General features: G+C 33.3%; 1 protein-coding gene across 1 annotated transcript in view; it reads right to left on the bottom strand.

Moving 5' to 3' along the window:
- LOC130645844 (ras-specific guanine nucleotide-releasing factor 2-like) overlaps window positions 1–16,343 on the bottom strand; it is a 31,185-nt gene extending 14,842 nt beyond the window's left edge. Inside the window, exons 1-4 of the mRNA XM_057451958.1 lie at window positions 15,945–16,343; window positions 12,770–12,876; window positions 2,392–2,539; window positions 308–448 (exon numbers count right to left, since the gene is read on the bottom strand). Coding sequence (XP_057307941.1) covers window positions 308–448; window positions 2,392–2,539; window positions 12,770–12,876; window positions 15,945–16,205 — 657 coding nt within the window. The 5' untranslated portion in view covers window positions 16,206–16,343. The remainder of the gene's footprint in view (window positions 1–307; window positions 449–2,391; window positions 2,540–12,769; window positions 12,877–15,944) is intronic.
- Between the last annotated feature and the right edge of the window lie 10,424 nt (window positions 16,344–26,767).

The following is a 26,767-nucleotide window of genomic DNA, read 5'->3' on the forward strand; positions in this document are numbered from 1 at the left end:
AAGGAAAAAGTAAAAAAATAAAAAAATAAATTGGAATTTAATGCTTCAACAACAAGTATCCTAAAAGTGCGTACCTTAAATTATATTTGAATTTTAAAAACTGAGAACATAATGAAGGAAGCCAACTTAATCAAGTGGACCAAGGAGAAAGGGGGACTTAATTGGTTTATTTGTTTTTTTCGCATTAGCCTGGTTTTGTTTTTCCACATTAGCCTGGTTTCGGTTTTCCATATCAGCCCAGTTTATTAAAATAAAAAAAGATAACAAAAATATTTGTTAGACAAAACTTAACAGCAAAATCATGTACCTTTGCAAGTTTAGCTATGTCTGAAGCAGAATATTCTTTTTCTTTCATTTCTGATATTGAACTCGATGTTGTGTATGTTTTTGCAGTTTCGCTGATCGACCTTGCAATTTTGCTGTTACTTCTTTCACGAATACTACTCAACTAAAAAGAATTTTATCCATACAATTTATAGAGAAACTTGTTATATAGTATTTGTTTGTATATTTATACTGAAAAATTTAGAACAAAAGTGTAAAGATCAAGCTTGCAGATTCTGTAAACACAAGACTTTTGAGGTTTCGTGACGAAAAATGAAATCACTACTTGCAATTACAATATAAGACAGTTGATACGCAAACATGGTATATAAGGCTTCAGGTAAAACGTTAAATATGTCAACAATTATAAACAGAGAACTCTTGAAATTTGAAGCAAATTTTGGTCTGAAAAAGATATTAAACATCTTAAAATAGAATTAAATGTTTAATTGGACATCACAGTATGAAATTATATATTCATTATTAAAAATATTTCCGAACTATTACCATTGTTGCATCCAACTAACAATTAATACAACTTTTAGAAATTAAATCAGTATTTGAAGCTACAACATTACTTAGAAATAAATGTTAATGTTTGGAAAAATTTATTAACCTTGGTTCGCAAAGCTCAAAAAAAATTTTGTTAATTAAATTCACGATAAATATTTTACTATAGTTTAATGTGTTGATGCAAACACGCAAAATTCATCGACATCCAAAAAAAAACAAAGTCAGAACCAAGATGCTACTATTTATTGAGCCATGTTTTAAATATGCAACTTTTTAGCACAAATTAGAATAAAAAACAGATTGAATTGGTGTCTTAGGGAGATTTTATCTCACTTTCTTAGATAACTTTTTGAGTTTTCAACAACAACTTCTCACAATTTTTGAGCAATGTGAATTTTTTCTCTTCAATCGAGTTGAGTTTTATACCTGTAAACTTGGCACTGTTTCCCATTTTAAAATTAACCCCCACAGCTACAAAACTTTAAAAAATTTCTTTAGAAATCTATCTTTATTATATAAGTTGTTTTCGGATTAAAATTCAATAATACAACTTTTTTTCTCTTAAAGATCTTCTAAGACTATTCCAACTCTGTTTTTAGAAGTATATTCAATGCTTATATGTTAAAAAAAATTGTAATGCGTCATACGTAACATGCTTAGAAAAACTTCGTGCAAACCACACTTGAAAAAGTCAACGAAAATGAATCCATTACATGGTTAAAACAAGAAATAATTTTAATTTGTGTAAACCTGTAGGATAAAACCCACTTATTTATTTTTATTCATTTATTTATTATTGATTGATTTATTGTATATATATAAAAACAAAAGAAATATTTTACACGCATTACTTAATAACTCTCTAGTGTAATTATCTAAACTTTCAAAAGTGTATTTATTCACGTCGTCTTTTTTTTGCATTCTGTTGTTGTTCAAGTCATGTAAGACATATGATGAGAGAATTCAAAGTTTGTCTCGACTAATTTTCAAGACTTCAAATAAAAGTTTCACTTCAAATACCACTTAGTTTGGTTCATGCACACTATCAAATTAGGCATGTGGCCATCCGGTACGTTTATTTTATTTATTAATGTATCTTATATTTGTATAATCTTTGTAAGTTTTGCAATATTTTATTTAGTTTGAACATTTATTCACGTTACAAACGATAGTCATTCTTATTTCAATCAATTACCTTACAAAACCAGGCTTTGTAACAAAATTTTTTATACAAAATTTTCAGATAACAAAATTTTCAAAATAAAAATTTTCAGATAACAATTCAATAATAAAAACTAAGAACAGATCAAAATCAAAAAAAAAAATACTTTACATCACTTTAAAAATTTGATGAATGAAGTATTGTTTAAGAATGATAATGGCATTGTCTTTAAGAATCAGCAACTGTAAACACAAGTAGCAAAAGCAATTTCTTTATTTTTACAAGAAATATTTTAAAACTGCTATATTCAATATCTATTTTCACAGAATATACTGCCAAGGTGAACAAATAAAATGTCAAATATAACCATATAACAGCAGCAAATATAATACCTCTTGTTTTAACCTTGTCACTTGTGACCATTGATTTGATAAATCTTGTCGCAATCTTTCCTTTTCATCTTTCAACACCTGCACCTGCTCTACCAACTCAGCCATTTTGATTTCGCTGTTTTTTCTCTCCTTGACCAACTCTTCTCCACTGTGAAAAAATAAGTTTCTAGATTTTTGAACCTTATATTTGTGGCCTTATATTCCCTTCAATTATTACCTCAAAACAAACAACAAACAAACAGTGGTGAAGGGTCTCTTTAAGAGACAAGAGAGGAGTTGAACGTCCTCCACCATACCTTAGTTTAAAGGGGTTATTGTGGAAGTCCCATGAAATGCCACATAGTGATGGTTAACTTTAAAAAAACACCCAGTCCGGTCTGTAAACAGTTGGCGCTAGGAAGGGCATCCAGCTGTAAAACAATGCCAAAACTCTTTATTAATGGCTGTAAGAACAGTTGATCAGACAAACTGCGTAAACAGGGCTGGAAGTCTAAAGAGTGAGGGTGTCGCTCACGGTAAGACAGATGTCAGGTGTGAGCATCGTCAGACCGTTACCCAGCTATCACATCACAAGGTAGATAACACTAGGTTGAGGCTAGTGTAAATGTTGGTACTCTGAGAGGTAGAGCAGGTGAAGTAGTTGAAATGTTAGAACGTAGATCTGTTGATATGTGTTGTGTTCAGGAAGTCAGGTGGAGAAGAGCTTCAGTGAGATTTGTGGAAGGTAGGAGGGCAAGGTATAAGCTTTTTTGGATTGGTAATAGTGATGGATATGGAGGAGTTGGCATATTCGTTGCAGAGAAGTGGGTAGAAAAAGTAATAGATGTTATGCGTGTTAATAGTCGCATTATAGTGATAAAGTTTTTAATATGTAATAGGATTGTCAATTTTCTGTCAGTTTATGCTCCACAGTGTGGACTCAGTGAGGAAGATAAAGATAAGTTTTATGATGAGTTAATAGCAGTCACATTAAAGTTTGGAGACACTGAACTTGTCATAATGGGCGGCGACTTTAATGGTCATGTTGGGAAGTCATCTGAAGGTTATAGAGGTGCGCATGGAGGCTATGGATTTGGGAGCAGAAATAAGGAAGGGGAGAGATATGGTGGTTTGCAACACATCATTCAGTAAGAGACAGATTAGGCTGATAACATATGAGTCAGATGGTTGTGAGACACAGATAGATTACTTCCTGGTTAGAAAGTCAGACAAGAAAGTGGTGAAGGACGTGAAAGTTATATCGAGGGAAGAGTGTGTTTCCCAGCATAGGTTGCTGGTTTGTGATATTATCTTGAAGAGTGTTAAAGAAGCCGAGGGAAAGTACAAGCCCCGTCGTAAAGTCTGGAAGCTGAAGGAAGAGATCGTAGCAAGACAATTTAGTGCAAAAGTTCAGCAGTTAGCCCACAATGGTCATTGTGATAGTGACAATGTTGAAAGTACTTGGACTACTTTGAAGAATTGTCTTCTAGAAGCCTCTGATGATCCAGTACTGTGAAAACGTTTGTTAACATCGTGGTTCGTGTTTATTTCATGTTACGCGCGAACCCCGATAGTCCACGATGCGCATTTTTTTTAACAATCATGGACCTCACGATCATGTTTCGTGGACTACACGAACGAAAATAAAATATTACATCGTGGCATCCACGATAGAAAACTTCTATTGTAAAACAACAAAGACCTATAGTTTATCAATTAAATCAAAAAAACAGACGGAAAAAAAATAAATTAACACGTTTAATTCGTTGTCATAAAGCTAGCTACATAATAGATTTTAATCGTTCGTGAATCAAAATGCGATCTAAAAAACATTTCTATCGCCGCTTTTCGTTTTTAAACTTTTAAAATGCGATCTTAAAAAACATTTCTATCGCCGTTTTTCGTTTTTAAACTTTTAAAATGCGATCTAAAAAAACATTTCTATCGCCGCTTTTTGTTTTTAAACTTTTAAAATGCGATCTAAAAAAACATTTCTATCGCCGCTATTCGTTTATAAACTTTTAAAATGCGATCTAAAAAAAAAACATTTCTATCGTCGCTTTTCGCTTATAAACTTTTAAAATGCGATTTAAAAAACATTTCTATCGCCGCTTTTCGTTTTTAAACTTTTAAAATGCGATCTAAAAAAACATTTCTATCGCCGCATTTCGTTTATAAACTTTTAAAATGCGATCTAAAAAAAACATTTCTATCGCCGTTTTTCGCTTATAAACTTTTAAAATGCGATTTAAAAAACATTTCTATCGCCGCTTTTCGTTTTTAAACTTTTAAAATGCGATCTAAAAAAACATTTCTATCGCCGCTTTTCGTTTATAAACTTTTAAAATGCGATCTTAAAAAACATTTCTATCGCCGCTATTCGTTTATAAACTTTTAAAATGCGATCTAAAAAAAACATTTCTATCGCCGTTTTTCGTTTTTAAACTTTTAAAATGCGATCTAAAAAAACATTTCTATCGCCGCTTTTTGTTTTTAAACTTTTAAAATGCGATCTAAAAAAACATTTCTATCGCCGCTATTCGTTTATAAACTTTTAAAATGCGATCTAAAAAAAAAACATTTCTATCGTCGCTTTTCGCTTATAAACTTTTAAAATGCGATTTAAAAAACATTTCTATCGCCGCTTTTCGTTTTTAAACTTTTAAAATGCGATTTAAAAAACATTTCTATCGCCGCTTTTCGTTTTTAAACTTTTAAAATGCGATCTAAAAAAACATTTCTATCGCCGCATTTCGTTTATAAACTTTTAAAATGCGATCTTAAAAAACATTTCTATCGCCGCTATTCGTTTATAAACTTTTAAAATGCGATCTAAAAAAAACATTTCTATCGCCGTTTTTCGTTTTTAAACTTTTAAAATGCGATCTAAAAAAACATTTCTTTCGTCGCTTTTCGTTTATAAACTTTTAAAATGCGATCTAAAAAAAACATTTCTATCGTCGCTTTTCGCTTATAAACTTTTAAAATGCGATCTAAAAAAACATTTCTATCGCCGCTTTTTGTTTTTAAACTTTTAAAATGCGATCTAAAAAAACATTTCTATCGCCGCTATTCGTTTATAAACTTTTAAAATGCGATCTAAAAAAAAAACATTTCTATCGTCGCTTTTCGCTTATAAACTTTTAAAATGCGATTTAAAAAACATTTCTATCGCCGCTTTTCGTTTTTAAACTTTTAAAATGCGATTTAAAAAACATTTCTATCGCCGCTTTTCGTTTTTAAACTTTTAAAATGCGATCTAAAAAAACATTTCTATCGCCGCATTTCGTTTATAAACTTTTAAAATGCGATTTAAAAAACATTTCTATCGCCGCTTTTCGTTTCTAAACTTTTAAAATGCGATCTTAAAAAACATTTCTATCGCAGCTCTACGTTTATAAACTTTTAAAATGCGATCTAAAAAAACATTTCTATCGTCGCATTTCGCTAATAAACTTTTAAAATGCGATCTAAAAAAACATTTCTATCGCAGCTCTACGTTTATAAACTTTTAAAATGCGATCTAAAAAAACATTTCTATCGGCGCTTTTCGTTTTTAAACTTTTAAAATGCGATCTAAAAAACATTTCTATCGCCGCTTTTCGTTTTTAAACTTTTAAAATGCAATCTTAAAAAACATTTTATCGGCGCAGACAAATTTAACTTTTCTAGATAAATGACATTTCGTAAAAATACGATCGCGTCCATGACGAAAAATTATACACCAAGCAAAAACTACGAATATGCTTTTTTAACGTGATAAAACCTGAAACAAACAAATTAACTTTAATAAAAGACTTTTTTGAGAAGAAAAAAAAAATCAAATTATACTCGTTATAAAAATCGTGGAGCTCGCAAAAATAATCGTGGGACACACGATCCGTCGTGGAGATAATAATATTAGCGTGGTGGCCACGATAGAATGTTTGAATGTTTGTTATACATAAAGACCACGATTTTATCGTGGTTCGTGTGCACCACGCTCGTTACACGAACACGATGTTAACAAACCTTTTCACAGTACTGTAGCTGTGGGTGGACGAAAGGACCAGCTAGACATAGACAGACCTGGTGGTGGAATAATGAGGTTGACCAGTGTATAAAGGAAAAGAGGAAACTTTGGAAAGAGTGGAAGTCAGGTGGTAGTTAAAATATTTACTTAGAAGCTAAACGTCGTGCTCGTACAGCAGTGTATAAGGCAAAATCAGAAGCAGAGAGAAGCAGATTTGCAGATGTGTTCAGAAGGGAAGACCAGCGCAATGAGGTATTCAAGATAGCAAAGCAAATCAAGAAGACTAATCAAGATGTTGTAGTTGAGAAGAGTATACGTAATGATGAAGGTGTTTTGGCTAGCACATAGGAGGAGAAAAGGGTAGCTTGGAAGAATTATTATCAGAGGTTGCTTAACACAGAGTTTGATTGGGATGAGGATAATTTGTCTGATGATGATGTTGTAGAAGGACCAGTTATGCAGATCAAGACAGAATGGGTAGTGGAGGCTATTAGGAAATTGAAGATTGGCAAGGCTGCAGGAGTATCAGGTATTGTTGCAGAGATGGTAAAAGCATCTGGATATATTGGAGTTGAGCTTATTACAAGTCTTGCTAACCAGATTATAAAGGATGGTGCTATTCTGAGTGAGTGGCAGTCGAGTGTAATAGTGAATTGTTTCAAGGACAAGTGTGATGCATTAGAAAGAGGTAACTATAGAGGTTTGAAGTTGGTTGATCAAGTAATGAAAATTATTGAAAGAGTGATTGATAAGTTACTTAGAGAAAGAATTGATATAGATAAGACGCAATTTGGTATTGTTCCAGGGCGTGGCACTACAGATGCAATATTTTTACTCAGACATCTTCAGGAAAAGTATTTAGGAAAGAGAAAAAATCTTTATTTTACCTTTGTAGATTTAGAGAAAGCTTTTGATAGTGACACGTAAAGCTATTTCGTGTACTATGAGAAAATTAGGTGTGGATGAGTGGCTAGTTACGATGGTACAGTCTATGTACAGCAATGCTAGAAGTCGTGTCAAGATTAACGATTCACTTAGTGATGAATTCAGTTTAAAGTTGGTGTACATCAGGGTTCTGTACTTAGTCCTTTGTTGTTTGTTCTAGTCATAGAAGCGCTATCGATGGAGTTCAGAACAGGTTGTCCATGGGAGTTATTGTATGCAGATGAATTGGTTCTCATAGCAGAGTCGATGGAACAATTAGTTGAAAAGTTTGAGAAGTGGAAGAAAGGACTAGAAGAGAAAGGGGTAAGGGTGAACACAGCAAAGTCTAAAGTCATGATTAGTAGCATTGCAGCCAAGTGTGACCTTGTAGTTGGAAAGTGGCCTTGTGGAGTTTGCAGGAAAGGGGTTGGTAGTAACTCAATTTTTTGTCAGACTTGCAAGCATTGGGTACATAAGAAGTGCAGTAGTATTAGTGGAAGGTTAAGAGCTGTAAGAAGTGTTATGTTGTACGGTAGTGAGACATGGGCATTGAAGCAGGAAGATCTTGACTATTTAGAAAGGAATGATATGAGAATGGTTAGGTGGATGTGAACACCAGTTTAGAGACAGAAAGAGTTCAGATGAGCTAAGAAGCAGGCTAAGTATCCGTAGAATTAAAGATGTTATCCAGATAAGAAGATTGAATTGGCTGGGGCACTTGGAAAGAATGGAGGAGGATAATTGGGTAAGAAAGTGTAGAGACTTCATAGTTCCTGGGGCAACGCCCAGAGGCAGACCGAGAAAGACTTGGCAGGAGGTTATAAGGACAGACTTGATATAGAGGAAGTTGAGTTTAGATCTAACACAGTCTAGATCAGATTGGAAGAGGGTCATTAATATACCCCGTCCAACCCATGCTAGCATGGAAAACGGACGTTAAGCCGAGAATGATGATGATGATGATGACGATGACGATGACGATGACGATGATGAAACAAAACTCATATCCCACTGGCAATAATTGTCACCAATACCGTTACTCTTTTATTTCAGCAGTTACAGGTAAAAATTATAAACGTTATTGTTAACACTTATATTATATTTCTTGTCCCAATTTGTCTAAAAACAATTGTATAATCTAAGTCATTTATTTTTTTCAACAAATTGCTTTTTGCATAGGGCTTAATTTTGGTGAAACCTGTTTCTTCAGATTATAATTCATCTGAAACCACAAGCTTCCCAGCCATAGAACCAGTAGGATAACAAAATAATTTCACAATGAACTTCAAGATTTGATTTACCTGTAAAATTTTTAAAGCGTAAATTCAATGGTTGAATAAATTTACATTGCATAGCAACATACATTTTAAAAACAAACTATAAGCTTCTAAATACTTTCAAATTAATCCTCCTCGTTAAAAACATTTAAGACCTTTTCTCTCAAATAAATTCACACAACAATTTATCCAATAAATACAAAAAATCTGAAAAGCTGCAACAACTATACCTTGACTAGTCGATAAAGCCCGCGGAAAAATCCACTGAGGCAGGATAAAATTGAAAAACAAGTGTCTTATGAATTTTGATGACGTCAGCAACCCATCTGCAAAAAAATTATGTTTTTACCTTGCCTCTATTGTGTAGAGCTTAAAGCGCTGATCAAGAAAATGTATGAAATCATGTGCTTTTGATGAATGGTTAATGAGATATATAGGTTTAAAAATTTTGCTGACGTTAGCAAAGTCCCTAATAAAGTACAAAAAATTTTCCTTTTGAAATTTGTCTACTCGTTACCTTCATCTTATAGATTTTAGAACGCTTATCAAGAAAATGTATAGGATCATGTACTTTTGACAAACGGTTATGGAAATATTGTGGTTTAAAGGTTTTTTGATGACGTCATAAACTCGTGCATTGTGAAACGGATTTGGGGACCCAGATTTGGAAAACTTACCCAAATTGGTCCCAGGTGGTCCCTAGTTACCCATGCGGTGAGAATACATTGACGTCACCACCTCGTTTCCTAGTTATTTGGCCTCAAAGTTTTAAGTGCACTGTAATGGCTTCATCAACTTAATATAGGATATTGTCGCTAAAGTAGTGTCATTGACATCGCACCATAACGTCAGAAAATTTAACATATTAGACATGCATTTTTCGGGAACATCAAAGGAAAATGAACACATCCACTTGCTTGTTACAGACACAGAACTGGTGTATTATTATATAGACTAGTCGATTAGGCCAGTGGAAAAATCCACTTAGGCAGAAAAACGATTGAAAAGTTCTGTCATTTGAATTTTGATGACATCAGCAAATATTTCAGTATATTGAATATGCCTTTTACTAAAAAAAATAATCTGAAAATGCATAAAAAGAAAGTATATAAGTCATAATTTAACAAAAAAGTTCCTAAAATCTAACACAAAATATCAAATGTCAAATCGCATGAAATCCTCCCAACAAAACTTCAGACAAAATATGAAAAACAACGGCGTGCAAGGTGTAAAATCTAGTTAGTAGAAAGTTACAACATTGACAGTCACAACCCAGACAGTTACGACAACAATAATAATAATGTCAGAAATAACGCATATCTCAAATATGTATACATCTTATTATGTGATTATGTTGAAAACCTTCAATATTTTAATCTGAAGTGTCGAAAAGAAAGGCTTGCAACAGCAAGCACAGATCTATGAAATAAGTTCTTTACCCGTTTTTCACGCGATGCATATACTACATTGTTTACTTTGCACCCAGTGAGTCCGGAGCAATTAAGCTGGTTCTTAGTTAGGTTCTGGCAGTTCCACAAAACGGTAGTAAACTGCATTTGAACCAATATTTGTATTGGAGCCACTGGTGCAGTTAAAGTGCAATTTATGGTCATTTATACCGTTTTGTTTGTACAGAGTACGTATAGTCGACTTTGAATTGTCTCATGATATCTTAAATTTATTTTAACATCTAATAAGATAATTTAATAATTGCTTTTAATTAACAAGTTGAAGATTCCTATGTCCTATTGGTTGTGTTTACTTGGAACATAAAATAATGTTGCGAAAAGCAAACTACAGTGGAGAAATAACAATTTCACGCTTTCTTTCTTAAGCAAACCTTTATTGGAAATTATTAATGTTGCACAGATTCTGTTTTACCTGTAATAATTTGCGACCAAGCTCAATTTTACCCACAAAAAAAAAAACACGAAAAAATAGTAAAATTCAAAGTTTCAGGGAAAATATGAATGCTTTTCAAAACTGTATTTATGGCAGTGGTTGTTGTAAATATTGAAACAAAAAAAGAAAAATTGACTCCTAAAAACACCCAACCATAACCAGTTTTGTTTCTTGAAAAAAGATATTTTTACAGAATATTTCCACACAAGTAAAAAAGAACATATTTTCATTTCTGCGCAAAATGCTTTGGGTGTAACTTCAGCAAATGTGAAAAAATTGCTACACGGGAAAATTAGTATGCATCTAACATGCTCCAGAAATAACAGAGCGTAGATTAAACTATTTTATTTATTTATTTATCAATTTTCAAGGCACATAATGATACAGAAAATCATTATATTGACATTCTGATGACTTTTTAAAGGGCTATGAAAAAGTTGTTGGTTTTTCGACTTTAGTGACTTACATGAAAGTGTATAGGTGGTGAAAAAGTTTATAATCACTCAGGACAAAAACAACAACTTAAATATCTTAAATATCACATTGGAAATCCAAATATAACTAAAAAAGACAGAAAAGTTTCTTACATATATTGGATATCCATGATATATTAGATATAAGTACTTACCTTGTTTTTAACTCAAGATTTCTAATAAAATAAACTCCAAACGCTTTGAACTAGCTAGCTAGCTATATCTTTCGAAATTTTGCATAGAAACATATAAGTTTATTGTGCATAAAGCCAGTCTAACAACAACAATGACTTTAAAATATTTTTAGAGGTAGTAATTACCTTCTTAAAGCTAGTAACATAGCATTTTTTAACAAAAATAGCTCCTTGTGTTGTCTCTGTTCCCTCGTCAAAACAAAATTTTGATTTACTGTTTTGTCATATATTTTACAGACCATAGCTTATTTTACCGCAAAAAAGAATACTGAAGAAAAATTTTTCTTTTTTAGAAAATAAATATAAAAAAGTATCAAGTCATCACAAAAACATAATTATTTGTAAACAGGTGTGATTCCTGTGTTTTAAATGTATAAATTATGCATACACCAGCATTGCCTACCTAATTTCCCTCACATGCCATGGGTTTACCTACAGCTGTGGTGAAGACACTTGCTAAACATGCCCGTACTGTGGACCGAAACAAGGATCTTGTGATTATGATGCGAACTCCATAAGGTCAAACGCCACGTCAAGTTTACGCCACATTAAGTATAGCTTTCAAAAAGAACATAATTATTTTTTAAATATTTGCATAATTAAAATTTACATTTTCTTATAATTTCATTCTAGGAAAATTATGCTAATAGAATTAGTGAACCCTAAACTTATCTGGTTATCTTCTAACTAAATAGATCTTTTCCATCTTTATTATTCATCTATATAATAATACAAAGACTGTGTGTGTCTGTCCGTCTGTAACACGCAAAGTGGATGTGTTCATGTCATCAAAAACATTTAAACCATAATATTTCTATAACTGTTTGTCAGAAGTACACGATCTTATACATTTTCTTAATCACCATTTTAAGATCTTTACAATAATGGCTGATGTCAGCAAAATTTTTGAACCTTTACATCTCCTCAACTGTTCATCAAAAGCGCATGATCCTATACATTTCTTTATCACCCTTTTCAGCTCTACACAATAAAGGCAACTTTCAAACAAATTTCCGAAAAATGTTTGTGTATTTACAGGTCCTGGCAGACGTCATCAAAATTCAAGTTATGGTTCTCTTTTCCAATGCACTCATGCCTAAGTGGATTTTTTCATGGGTCTTATTGACTATGCTTTTATGTTTTTCTGACTGACTGCTTTTGTTGGATTTTTAAATGCTTTTACCATGAAAACTGCCATAAAAAGGTATAAAAAGCATATAAAAAACATTGTAAAGGCTTTGTCACCAGAAGTGTTGCCTCTTTACTTCACTTCAGAATGGCCCACTCTCAAAAAAATAACACACTTTTTATCTTCTCTTCTGATAATCAGGGAATTTCATTAAATGTGTGTGATAACAACAAAATGAAGGCACTCAAATCATTACACATGCTAAAATCCAGGTAAATTTTTTTTTACAGACTGTATGGTAATGCAAAAAGCATTTAACAATTTTAGCTGTAAGTAAAAAAAACAAGTCAAATAGTTTGAGTTTCAACTGCATCATTATCTTGACAAACAGTAAACTCATCAGAATAAGAACTTCGTTTCATTTTATACGCTCCTAACTAAATTTAACTTAACAATTTTTTAGTAAATTCTAATTCATATCAGCGTACCATGTTGCAGAGGCTGCCAAAATCCATGCTAATTGTTCCTTTTCAGATTCACATCCAAAGAGAAATTGACGTTGATCATCTGTTGGAATTCCAATGGTGAAACAAAACTAAAAGAAACAAGTGAACTTAAATGTACCTACCTGGATTTAAAACATCAGAAAAAACTAATAATCCAATCCTCAAAAAAGTTTGAAAATCTGTATTTTTAAACGGTTTTGACTCATTCTGTCCACAACAAAATTCTTAATAAGCCGACTTTGACCTGATTCTGAGAGAAGCTGGTAACGGACACATGAACAGAGGTCATTTATAGGACCTCATCTGTACCAGGTAAGTTAAAAATAGTTGAATAATTTTATACCAGGGTTTAGGCATTTTTTCTAAGAAAATACTTTTTGTTGTCCCAAGTACGCTTCACAGAAATATATTTTTAAAAAGGAGCATGCGAATAACAGTTAAGTCAATACTGTTGCCAAAAAAACTTGATTTTCTAATCACATTTGCTTCTTAAAATCATTTTAAATCGTATGGCAGGCCACAAAATTTGGGGGTAATGATCGCTTTGTTACCTTGTCATTATTCTAATTTTTAAATATTGTGAATAATTTAGTATTTACTTGTACCAGTCATTTTTTACAGAAATAACAATTCTTTTTTGATCTTTTTTACCTTACAATCAATAAACTAAAACTAATAGTCACTTGTCTGAAGTGATTCTTCTTCTTTTTGCCAGTCAGGATGCAAGCACATACACAAAACTTTGTAAATATTGGCCACTCATCTATTGTTACCCTAACAACCAAATGGTGTGAACAAAGATTTGTTTGACCAACCCTGTGAATCCAAAGTACTGAAAGTTGACCTGAACCCAAGGGCAGGTAAAAGTTTGCTGAGGTCTGCACGTTATATTCTCCTTGACTCTGATAATTTAATTAAAAATTTTCCTTAACACAGGCCTCGTCAGGAAGAAAAATGCTGGCGTGCGAGCTTCGAACGTCATGGTACTTCTTAAAAATTTTGAGGCGTGCGTTGTTCGCACGGCATAAATTTCAATGGCGTGCGATGGCGTGTGCTCATTTTTGTTCCATTTTTTTTTTGAATAATCATAGAACCCGCATACAGCAACACTAATTTTGCCATGTTTTGAAAAGCAGGTAATTTGTTGGGACGAAACTAAAATGTGCGATGCGTTCATTATTCATTATTTTTGAAAAAAAAAGTATACGACGTAGCAACAGAACGAAGAAAAATTATAAAAGATGCAAGTTACAGTCATAAAACTCTTTCAGTTAATAACTTTTTTGTAAATATTTTTTATTTTTATATTTTTCACAAAAAATATATCATTAAACATTAAACTGTTTTTTATAAAAAAATCCCTCACGTTATTATTGTTGCTTCGATCTTAAAACATTCCCCTAAACAAAACAATAACAAGCTTTGTGACGTCCTGTTTCTATGGCGATGTTTTAAAACTATACAGATTGTTGTCTGAGTTGTAAAGCAACGTTTGTTGAAAAATATTCAGAAAGCAAAGTCTGCATGTGGCAATTGATCACCATAACTATAATTAGATATCATGCTGACTCTGTGCTTGCGAAAGAACATGCTGGAAGTGATTTCTGCGAAAGAACATGCTGGAAGTGATTTCTGCGAAAGAACATGCTGGAAGTGATTTCTGCGAAAGAACATGCTGGAAGTGATTTCTGCGAAAGAACATGCCGGAAGTGATTTCATACAACGAAAGTAGCGAAAGCATTTAAAGAAGTAAAAGACGGCAAAGTTGAACTTTAAAATTTATTTATTAATTTCAAAAGAGCAACTAAATTAAAAAAAAAATAAATAGTGAATTAAAATTAATGTCATGTTTTTCTTTAATATAACTCGCGAGTAACATGATATATTTTTTTAATATTTACTTGCGAGTAGTTTAATTATTGATTACTCTTATTTATTTTACTCGCACTCGAATTATTTTTCTCACATTTATTTGTACTCGTACTCTCAAAGATGTGTAGCTTTACTCGCGATCGGCACTTTATATTGTTCCCGTAGGCCTTCATTTAACAGAACATTATTTAATTTGGTGTGCGATTAGCGCACGCCTGAGGTATTTAGTGTTTTTTTTGGCGTGCGAAGATCGCACAGGAACATTTAAACATGGCGTGTGTGGGCGTGTGCGCGTGCGATCGCACGCCATTTTTGACAAGGCCTGTTAACAATATCTTTTGCAGACATGTTATTTTTATAACAGGTGATCCTTTTACAAACTTTTGTTCTGATTTTGGCAACCCTTTTTTTGTTGCTTCTAACATCTGAAAGTTTTGCAAAACAAAAGCGTCACTTTGTTGTTGTTGTCAGAGTTCGTTTCAAATGAAGAGCTTTCTTTGTCAATAATTATATGGGCTCCTTCTGAGAGTTTTTTGCAATTGTAACATTTTTGTTTCGTTATGTAATTTTCTCGATCAGCGGTTGCAGTGGCCTGTTCATTTTATAAGGCATAATTACAAGAAGATAGGTATACCATACTACATAGGTTGCAATACACGGTCCATTTTTAAAGCTTCTTGTTATTAGGGAGGGGATAACAAACATTCTGAAACAATCCAATTAAGTGAAATATTTTTCCACATTCTTTAATCAAGGTCGGTTACGCCAATGTTTAAAGTTTTCTCAGCATGCTGACCCTTGACATGCATATAGGGTGGCATAAAAAGGCTGTGCTTGAATTTACAGCAATTAAAAATAGTATTTTTGGTTACTCTTCTTTATATATAAAATACGACGACGGATTTTTAAACTTTAGTGTCGTTTTTTCGTTGTGCAAAAAATGATGCATCCAGGAGCTGTTACTTCTTAAACAAAAGGGTGAACAGAGAAAATGGCAGTGAAGATATTATCTTTACACTCTTTTCCTAGGCATCTAAAACTAGATTTTCAAACATTTTCCATCCTTACAAAACTTATTCACAATTGGGGTGGAATTGCAATCCACAATCATTTTAATATCATCTCACAATTCAATTTAAATTTTTTCTTGTCTGGGATAATTAAAAAACAACCTTAAAATGAAACATTTGGAGATATTTCAGAGCATTTTATACATGGCAATGAGATTCACATGATTAGGTCGATGCACATTAAAACTTGCTTAATAAAACACATTTAAACTTACCATATCCTTATCTGCTGTTTGAACAACTTCACTCTTTGCTCCTTCTAGGAATACTACACCCTGAGGTTTTAATGAGTTGTGATTTTCAAAGTAAAAAAACATGTTAAAATACACAACACACCATCTCTTTTGCCAGCGCACTGCAGCATGGTCAGGCAGAGTGTTCTTTTTGCCACTTTTCTTGTATAAGTACCCATGTTTATGTGCAGCTACTTTGGCCCAAACTGCAAGATGGAGAATCTGCTGCTCGTTGAACTTCATCTTCTTTACACTTCATCACACTTTCAGGTCTTACATGCAGCATGTCATTTTATTGTTTCCTAAGAAAGTAAAGTGTCACTATTAGCATCTAATTTATGTTAAAAACTCAGTGGCATTGTTTTAAGAGGTCCTGCTAATATCAGTATCTTCACCACAAATTCTTCACTATTATTTTTACACGGATCCTTTTAGAAAAAAAATGATGATATGATATTACGTGTTTTGTAAACTTTCCCAATATTGATTTCCATTATTTAGTTTAACAAAATAATGTATGATGTACTTTAGTACAATACCATAATTGATGTTCGCATGATTGGGACAATACACTCCTATCATTATTTGTACCCTTGTAATTCATACTTATGCAAACATGGCTCTCATAGAAGAGAAGAAATCAAAAATACAGATTTTTTTGATGTCAAATACTTATTCAACAAGCAACTGATCTTTTCACCTTCAAGGAAATGAACAATTTGCTGTTTTGAAATGTTTCCTCTAAATTAATTTACAATACTTTCTAAAAGAAATAACTCATGAATTTTTTATTTTAGACCCTAATATCATCATCATCATTCTCGGCTTAATGTCCGTTTTCCATGCTAGCATGTGTTGAACGGGGTATATTAATGACCCTCTTCCAATCTGATCTAGACTATGTTAGATCTAAAATCGACTTTCTCTATATCAAGTCTGTCCTTATAACCTCCTGCCAAGTCTTTCTCGGTCTGCCTCTGGGCGTTGCTCCAGGAACTATCAAGTCTCTACACTTTCTTACCCAATTATCCTCCTTCATTCTTTCCAAGTGCCCCAGCCAATTTAATCTTCTTATCTGGATAACATCTTTAATTCTACGGATACTTAGCCTGCTTCTTAGCTCATCTGAACTTTCTGTCTCTAAGACTGGTGTTCACATCCACCTAACCATTCTCATATTATTCCTTTCTAAATAGTCAAGATCTTCCTGCTTCAATGCCCATGTCTCACTACCATACAACATAACACTTCTTACACAGGTCTCATATAACCTACCTTTTACCTCAATTGACAAGACTCTGCTAGTCAACAAAGGAAGTAACTCTGAACTTTTTCCAAGCAGAACCTATCCTGCAAGTAACACTTTTTCCAACACCCCCTTCACTGCCCAACATATCACCTAAGTAACAGAAGTTCTCAACTATCTCCAACGAGCCACTGTTGTACATCATTAAAGCTGGAAATACTTCATTCTCTATAATCTCACCTTTGCAATGCTTGCATACAAACTAAATGTCAGCTCTTAACCTTCCACTAATACTACTGCACTTCTTATGTACCCAATGCTTGCAAGTCTGACAAAAAATTGAGTTACTACCAACCCCTTTCCTTCAAACTCCACAAGGCCACTTTCTAACTACAAGGTCACACTTGGCTGCAATGCTACTAATTATGACTTTAGACTTTGCTGTGTTAACCCTAACCCCTTTCTCTTCTAGTCCTTTCTTTCACTTCTCAAACTTTTCAACTAATTCTTCCATCGACTCTGCTAGGAGAACCAAATCGCATACAATAACTCCCATGGACAACCTGTTCTGAACTTCATCGACAGTGCTTCTAAGACTAGAACAAACAACAAAGGACTAAGTACAGAACCCTGATGTCCATCAACATTTACACTAAATTCATCACTAAGTGAATCGTTAATCTTGACACGACTTCTAGCATTGCTATACATAGACTGTACCATCGTAACTAGCCACTCAACCACACCTAATTTTCTCATAGCCCACCAAATAACTTTATGTGGCACTCTATCAAAAGCTTTCTTTAAATCTACAAAGGCAAAATAGAGATTCTTTCTCTTTCCTAAATACTCTTTAATATAGCTTGTTTTATAAACCCCTATATGATCCAAGAACTTGTTGTATTGTCTATATTGTTATCTTAAATTAGGAAAGATATTCGGCCTTTGTGCATTCAAATTGTGATGTTTTTGAGTGCGCAATTGATATTACAAAGTTTCTGTTCTTTCATGGGTCCTGTTAGATTTCCAAGAGAGAGAAAAAAAAATGAGAAAAACAGAATGAACTATGAAATAGACAAAAGGGTCAAAGTAATAAAATCAGAGTAAAAATCAGAATATAAATATTAAAAAGTTACAGTACTGTGAAAAGGTTTGTTAACATCGTGTTCGTGTAACGGGCGTGGTGCACACGAACTACGATAAAATCGTGGTCTTTATGTATAACAAACATTCAAACATTCTATCGTGGCCACCACGCTAATATTATTATCTCCACGAAGGATCGTGTGTCCCACGATTATTTTTGCGAGCTCCACGATTTTTATAGCCAGTATATTTTAATTTTTTTTCTTTCAAAAAAGTCTTTGATTAAAGTTAATTTGTTTGTTTCAGGTTAAAAAAGCATATTCGTAGTTTTTGCTTGGTGTATACTTTTTCGTCATGGACGCGGTTGTATTTTTACGAAATGTCATTTGTCTACAAAAGTTAAATTTGTCTGCGGTGATAGAAATGTTTTTTAAGATCGCATTTTAAAAGTTTATTAATGAAAAGCGGCGATAGAAATGTTTTCTTAGATCGCATTTTAAAAGTTTAAGAACGAAAAGTGGTGATAAAAATGCTGTTTTAGATCGCGATTTAAAAGTTTAAGAAAGAAGAACGGCGATAGAAATGTTTTTTAGATTGCATTTTAAAAGTTTATAAACGAAAAGCGGCGATAGGAATGTTTTTTGACATCGCATTTTGATTTACGAACGATCAAAATCTATTATATAGCTAGCTTTATGACAACGAATTAAAACAAGTGTTACTTTATTTTCTTGCCGTCGGTTTTTGATTTAATTGATAAACTAATATGGTCTTTGTTGTTTTACAATAGAAGTTATCTATCAAGGACGCCACGGTGTAATGTTGAATTTTTGTTCGTGTAGTCCACGAAACATGATTGTGAGGTCCACGATTGTTAAAAAAATACGCATCGTGGGCTATCGTGGTTCGTGCGTAACATGAAATAAACACGAACCACGATGTTGACAAACCTTTTCAAAGTACTGTAGCCAACAAACTTATGAAAGGACCAACCCACCTCTTGGACGCAAAACCTTCTAAACAATGCACCAGTGGGGAATCCTTATCTCACAGTTCATTTTACCGATCTTAACTGTTTAAAATAAACCCTTTTGTCAACAACAATTAAGGGCCAGGCAATCCAGATTTCTGTCTACGTAGTTCTTTTAATAAGTCAGGAGTTGGTGGATTAGCTAGGATGATTAAGAGAATGCGTTTTTTTAAAGGGCATACATGTTTCTTTATAAGAAATCTAAGCATTTGGATTTTACAAAATTTAGTTAAAATGTAAGCAAAAGGCAAATTATATTGTAAACAATGACGAGAACGGAATTCTTTTCGATACGCTAATGACACGCCAACATAGAGAAATATCATTTCGGAAACATGCCGAAAGAACGTAAATTTTTCGATTCCGTTCTTGTTATTTGTCTCCCCGCCATAAGTGCACAGGATTCTTTTTATCAAAGTTTGCTGTTTGTGACATTGCCTATCTGAATAGAAAAATATGTTGTGTCAAACTTCGTAACAGAAATCACAATCTGATAGACAGCTTTTTGTAAACTTTATTGGCGAGGTTGTTTTACATATGTCATACGTCTTGTTTTTGTTATATTTGCCCTCAAAATTTTCAGTTTTAGCCTGTGGGAAAATACACTAAGGCAGAGGGACAATAAATCATTACTTTAAATTATAAGATACTAGTCAGTAAGGCCCGTGAAAAAATCCACTTTAGGTGAAAAAGAAAAACAAAAAGATCCAAGATTTAAATTTTAATGACGTTAGCAATGACCCGTCGATGCACAAAGATTAATTTTTTACATTTTTTTTAGCTTTTACCTGTATTTTGTGTAGCATGAAATGCTGATCAACTTTATGTATAGGATGATAGCGGTTTTCGTCAGTGGTTTTGAAGAACGGTTAAAGGGATATTAGGATTCAACGGTTTTTTGATAACGTCATTAACCCGTCTGTTCCAAAACGGGTTGAGTTGAGCCAGCTGAAGGAAATTGATCCCAGGTAGTCCCTAGTTATCCACGCAGGAGATGACGTCAATTATTTACGTCTGTTTCCAATTTATTTAGCCTTTAATTTAAAAGTGTAACGCAATAGGTTCACTGATATACTTTTCTTTGACATCAATATTGTTTTAACATCAAAGTTTGGCAAATTTACAGAACAATTTTATAGGTGATGTTGTTCACATTATTTTTCAAGGAGGTTTACAGGCCATTTCATAAGATTTTATGTTCATGTGCAATGAATTATACGCCTCAATAATTTCACGCATGTTTTGGCATGGGGTATAAACGAAGAGCAAGAGCATCAAAGTTTACGAATGAAAATATAAACCCATGTACTTAAAATCCTGAAAATAAAATATTAGAAAAAAATTACTATCAAAAGATGCCCATAGCAAGCAACTGACCCCTGACCCTGCTTGAACTATATAGGATAACTTAAAGGCGCGTAATCACCCTGTAGGCAACTTTTTTCGAAGTATACCTATTTTATTGTAAAAATTGAAAGATATACATGAGAAAAAATTATTCTGAAAATTTTATTGAAAACTGACAACCAGAACATGTTCAAATGTTTCATAGAAATAGCAATTCTATTCGTATACAGAACCTCCATTACATTTCATTGCACGAATCATGCGATAATAAACGCACGGCAAAATTGATCACATGGTTGCTGGATTCATGCCATTACAAAAAAAAATGAATGTGGGAGAGATCTGTAGCTGTGTTTCCATCGTAAAGCTTTTATAAATGTATCAACAAAGTTCCGAACATGATAAATCAGATAAATAAATCAAAGTTTCTGTGTTATTCTTTATTATTTATACATTTTAACTTACTGAAATCAGACTTCCTTGCAACAATGACCTCTTCTTGTTGTTGTTTCTGAAGATAGCTTTGCCTCGCTAGCTGTCTTACTTTTTGATTATTTTCCTTTTTTCAAACAGTTAGTCGTTTCCTTACGGAGACATTATCAGATCTAGACAATTAGAATACCTAAATTTTTAGTATTTCCCCTTTTATGCTCTAAATTTAATTATCTCCATAATGCTTCAGCTATCTTCAACAATAATCCCGGTCATGCTATTAAACAAAAGACAATGTTGTGATTTCTTCTTTCTGTTTCGTTTTGTCTGTTGTCTCCAAAAACAATGGCGAATAGAATAAAGAGGAAATTATTTTTTTATTCTGTGTCTTTCCAATAGAGACTCCTGAGATAAAATTTTTTTCCATTTTTTGATGCCATGTTTTACGAAGAAAAAACAACCAAAAAATACGACGTGAACGGAGCCTACCATAATGGTGATATTATCGAACTCCATCTCTTTTAAAGTTAAGGCTGTTTGTTTACCTATATACAGTTTCACAAACATTTTGCGACAGCCCGCTTATTAGACGAGAATATGAGATCAACAGGATCGTTAAATATGGCGGCTAGAAAAAAAACACAATAAATTTAAGATATTAAAGTACCATTATTTCCATTTCTAGTAAGTTTTATATCCTCAAATTTTCAGGAAAGGCATAACTCCGTCTGAACTTTGAAATAAATAAAAAAAATGTATATGTTAATTTTTTTCGAAAAGGGGGATTACGCGCCTTTAAGTTCAAGCAAAGTTTTGGGTACTTTCTTTTTTGCAGGACTAAATTTCTACAAAAGTCAATCAATATAGAATATTAAGACTATAACAACACAGTAATTTTTAAAAACATCCCATAGGAAGTAAAGGCTTTTCCAGATGTAACAGTGAGAGAGATGAATCGCCTAAATTCGGAGACAAGAATCTCCTAAATGACTACATCTTATAGTATAGCTTATCGTAGCTTATTTAAACGTTGTTCATTTGTTTATCTAGAGATCAGCCAGTCAAACTAAGTCAAAACTTATCAAATTATCATGGACGTTTTTCGTTTTGTTTCCATTAAAGGGTCCCTCTGCCTAAAAGAAGAATTTAATTAGTAGAAGTAGAAGTAGAAGAGAAGCCATGTGTAATGCGTGTGGTGCTCACTTTACCAATCTTTTACAGTCATGTCACTTTGTTTATGATATTATCTGGGTAGGCACAAACAACGAAAATCTTTTACGTCAAATGGATTTATATAATATGTATATGGAGTAGAACGCATATTGCATATTAGATATAACATTATTTTACAAAAAAGGTATTAATAAAAATTTGGACAAACACTTACTTTTGGTTTTCAGTTAAGGATAAAATAATTTATTTTTCACAATTAATTAAATCCTGGAAAAATGTATTTTTTCTTGCAATCGCTTTCGTATAAAGTACATGGCAGACAACAAACGCAAAACGGCGAGCCACGACAAGAAATCAAAACAAGCGGCCCACGGAAAAATTTCTTTTTGATCAGAGAATGAGAAAGTTAACGGTCAGTTTTTTAGGATGTAGCTAGCTAGCTAGCTAGCAAGCAACATTTTTTTGAAATTAGGCACATTTTATTTACTCTATTAAGGATAATTTTTTTGTATTCTCTTAGAGTAAGGTAGACTTGTTGCATTTCAGGTCAGTTGACTCTCTGGAGAACCTAAAAAGTACACTAGCTAAGCTGTCTATCTGAATTTTTAGTTTTGGTTTTATGATGACTATAGCTAGCTAAAACAATACATATTATCCATAAGCGATGTTATGTATTTAAAAATTAGGCAAAGTGGTGAGGCAATTACTGCTTTGTAGGCCATATTGGTCTAGATGAATAGATGAAATCTCACACACTGTAAATAGCTACTGGTTTATTTTTTGCATCCTCCCTGTCGTCACTGTCTTATCAGTTTTTTTCCTGATTTTTCTTTTAACCTTTTTAATGGTTTGTCCAGAGAACCCATTTGCAAGTAAGGCTTTGTTTATATAAGGGGCTGTTCGTATGGGAAATATTTCCATGGAAACCAGATAAATGTTTCAGCATGATATCAAGTCGAGATCTCGGGTTGTTAACAAACTCTTAACAAAATTTAATTGCGTTCATATGAGAAAAAAATATTTACCTGCCTACCAAGATCTTGGGTGCGCATGATCATGATCTCAGTAAGCGGGTAATGCGATTTCCCATATGAACATTTTCTCGGTAGGTGAGATAAATTTATGTCGATTTGGCATAAATTTCAAAAATAAACAATAAATTCTTATCACAAAAACAATAGCAACTTATCCCATGGTATTTTCTCACCTGATATTTCCCTGCTAACCGAGGAAATGTTTCCCATATGAACATTTTCTCCATCGACTACATGCTTTTGAAGATGTAACCCTTTACGTCTGTCGTGAACCCAGTGACATATCCATAGCTTTTTTGGGACTACGGTTTTGTTATACCCAACTTTTGATTAGGTTAGTATCTCCGTGAGGCACCACCATGGTTATTGCAAAAGGAAAAATTTTGGGTTTTGAGGTATGTAGATCGCTGGAAAATGGCTTTGCGGCACTCAAAACAGCAAAATTTTGTACAATTATTACTTGCATTGTATTACATAATTTTATATATTTTTCGTTTTTATTCTTTGTTGATGATAAATACCTGTTAAAACTTTCTTCACAGAATTAATACTTACAATATAAATATATAGGCCACCTGTTAGTTTCCTGTTTTTTATATAATGGCAACACGAAGTCTGTTGTAGATTTATTTTAGAACCTGTTCAAAGTCATATTCCATATTTTTTTTCACTGTTTTACAGTAGTGGTGGTTTATTAAACTAGCGAAGAGAAAAAAGAAAACTTGCACACTGCAAAATTTTTATTTGACCAATTTTCAACATCGTGCACTAAATAGAAAATAAAAATCGCAAATAGAAAATAGAAAATAGACCAATCACATTTTTATTTTACCACACTAACGAAGGCTTAAAACTGCTTTGATAAGGAATATCTATGTTCTCTATAGTGCAATACAATGTGGCTTTTCTCTATATATAGTTGTTAATAAGTACTTCGTAGGTATCATCATCTAACTTATCAGGACTAACTAGAGTAATGCGGAGAATTCGATCGAGCGATTTAACAGCAAGTCTATTTCTTTGCTTTGTGTGAACTAACTTAAGTACGGAGAACCTCGTTCAACATTAGCGGTACTGGGTGGAATTAGTAGCGTAACTTAAAGATTTGCATAATCTCTGGATACTGTTCATTATTAACAAGTAACGACCAATAAAATTGTGATTACCAACCTTGTCCCCAGGGCTGTATTGATTTCAATGGGAAACTGTTTACTAGCCTATGTTCACAGACGTATGGTTGGGTCTATAACATGGACTAAAGCTATCGTTCATTCGATTTATTTTGAAATGGCCATGTGAGTAAAGATGGTGGTAGGTTCGTGAATTCAAAACATTCAAATGTTACGAATGTGATTGCATGTACATCAAATCCAAGCAGTTTAATCGTTTTGAGGGATCGCAAATTTGCTGAAGAAAAACATACTAGAGCTTATATTTACTTAATTTACTAGTTTTTTTTCTTTGCATTTTTTATTTTTTTAGGATAAGAATTTGGGATCCAATACCAGTAAACCGGTAGCAAAACCTCTCTGGATACGTCGGTGGAACCACCGTCGTCAACTACAACTTCATCATCTTAATAAGAAAGAGAGAAGAAGCAGTGTTAAACTTTGTAATAGAAGATATGCTGTTGTCACAGGGTGAGGGTTTCCCTGGTATAGAAGGTTCATTGGACAAGGAACTCAGCAATGTATCTAATGTTCTTTTAAACGACTCAAGTGAACATTGAGACGTGTCCCTAATATGTTTAGGGAGAGCATTGAATAGTCTTGGAGCTTAATAACGAAAACCTTGGTATAGTTTATAGAAGGAGCTGGTCTTTGATGTTGATAGAACAGGTGAAAGATTGAAAAGACGGCCTTTACGATTTAAGACTTAGAGCTCAAGAGCAGAAGTTAAGTTTACTACACAATTTTCAGCTATTTTTCAAGCGTAGATAATGATGTACCTTTCTTCTCTTCGTTGGAGGGAGTACAAACAAAAATGCTTCAGTGTATTCCAGTAGTCATTCTTTTTCAGAAAACTCCATTGGACCCTTTCAAGAGAGCTAATGAGTGATTTGTTTAATGGATTCCAAAGTTGCGAGCATTATTTAAGACGAGGGATTGCTAGGGACTTCCAAAGTTGCACGAGGATGACAGGTGATCTTGAATTAAACAAGCGTAGAATCCAGCTGCTGAGTTGTTTTGGATTCTCGATGACAACGTTTATATGGTATTTGAACATTGCATCATCGGACCAAGATCTTTTACGACTGATTTAGGGGTAATTGTGGATTTTGAGGGTGATTTGTAGTTGAAACAATTTTTCAGTGATTTCTTGTACCATATTGTAAGAGTTCAAACTTAATATCATTAAATGACATGTTGTTTGTGTTGCTCCAATCATAAACTGCTTGTAAATTGTCTTTCAGTTTCACTGCACCTGTGAGTGCGTTAACTTCTTTTGTCAGTCTAGTGTTGTCACAAGGAGGTCAATGTCACTAATTAAGATTAAGAAGATGAGTGGTCCAAGACCACTTCCCTGTGGGACACCTGATCGAACACGAGCAGACGAAGAGAAGTGACCTTTAACCGACACAAATTGTGTTTTATCATTCATAAATACTTTGAGCCAGTTTAACACCTTCCCTTTTATTCTGAGTTGTTCTATTTTCTTCAATGCAATTCCAATGTCCACCTTATCAAATGCCTTGGCAAAGTCAAGGTATATCACGTCTGCATTAGAATTGTTACATAGAATGTGAAGAATGTTGTCAAAATGGTCTAGTAGTTGGCTTAAACATGAACAACCAGGTCTGAAGCCATGTTGGGTTGAGTTAAACAAGTTATTTGTTTCCATATAATGAACCATGTGGTTTTGAACAATCTTTTCCAAAACTTGATGTAAGGAAATAGGACGATAATTTGCAGGTGTTGCTTTATTTTCTCCTTTATGTTGAGGGGCGATTATGTCTGTTATCAAGATTGATGGGGTTATACATTCTTCAAATGATTTTGACCAAATTAATGTTAATGCTATTGACATTGCTTTACACTGTTGGAGCAAGATGGAGGGGAAACCATCAGCACCTGGGGCTGAATTTGTTGACAGTTCATCAATTGCTTTTTGTATGTCATCTTTTGTGAATGAAATACTTTGCAACGGCTCTTCGTGTTGATATGGCTGACTGTTATTTTGATAATTTTTGTAAGGATCACTGAACACGGAGCAATACTGTTGAAGTAGCATATTAACCATTGTTTTTGGGTCTGTTTTCATCAATGAATGGGCCAACTGTAGGTTTGACTTTTGCTAGTTTCTTTGAATACGAAAAGAAAAATTTCGGACTGCGCTTTATACCTTCATCTGCTTTTTGTTCTTGATAATTAACAGAGTTTTTAGAGGATTTTTGAAGCTGTTTCTCAATTTTTACTAGATGGAGCTAAACTGCAAGTTTTGCTCATGTTAATTGTGG

The sequence above is a fragment of the Hydractinia symbiolongicarpus genome, chromosome 1 (assembly GCF_029227915.1).
Source record: "Hydractinia symbiolongicarpus strain clone_291-10 chromosome 1, HSymV2.1, whole genome shotgun sequence".
In the NCBI taxonomy this organism is placed as follows: Eukaryota; Metazoa; Cnidaria; class Hydrozoa; order Anthoathecata; family Hydractiniidae; genus Hydractinia; species Hydractinia symbiolongicarpus.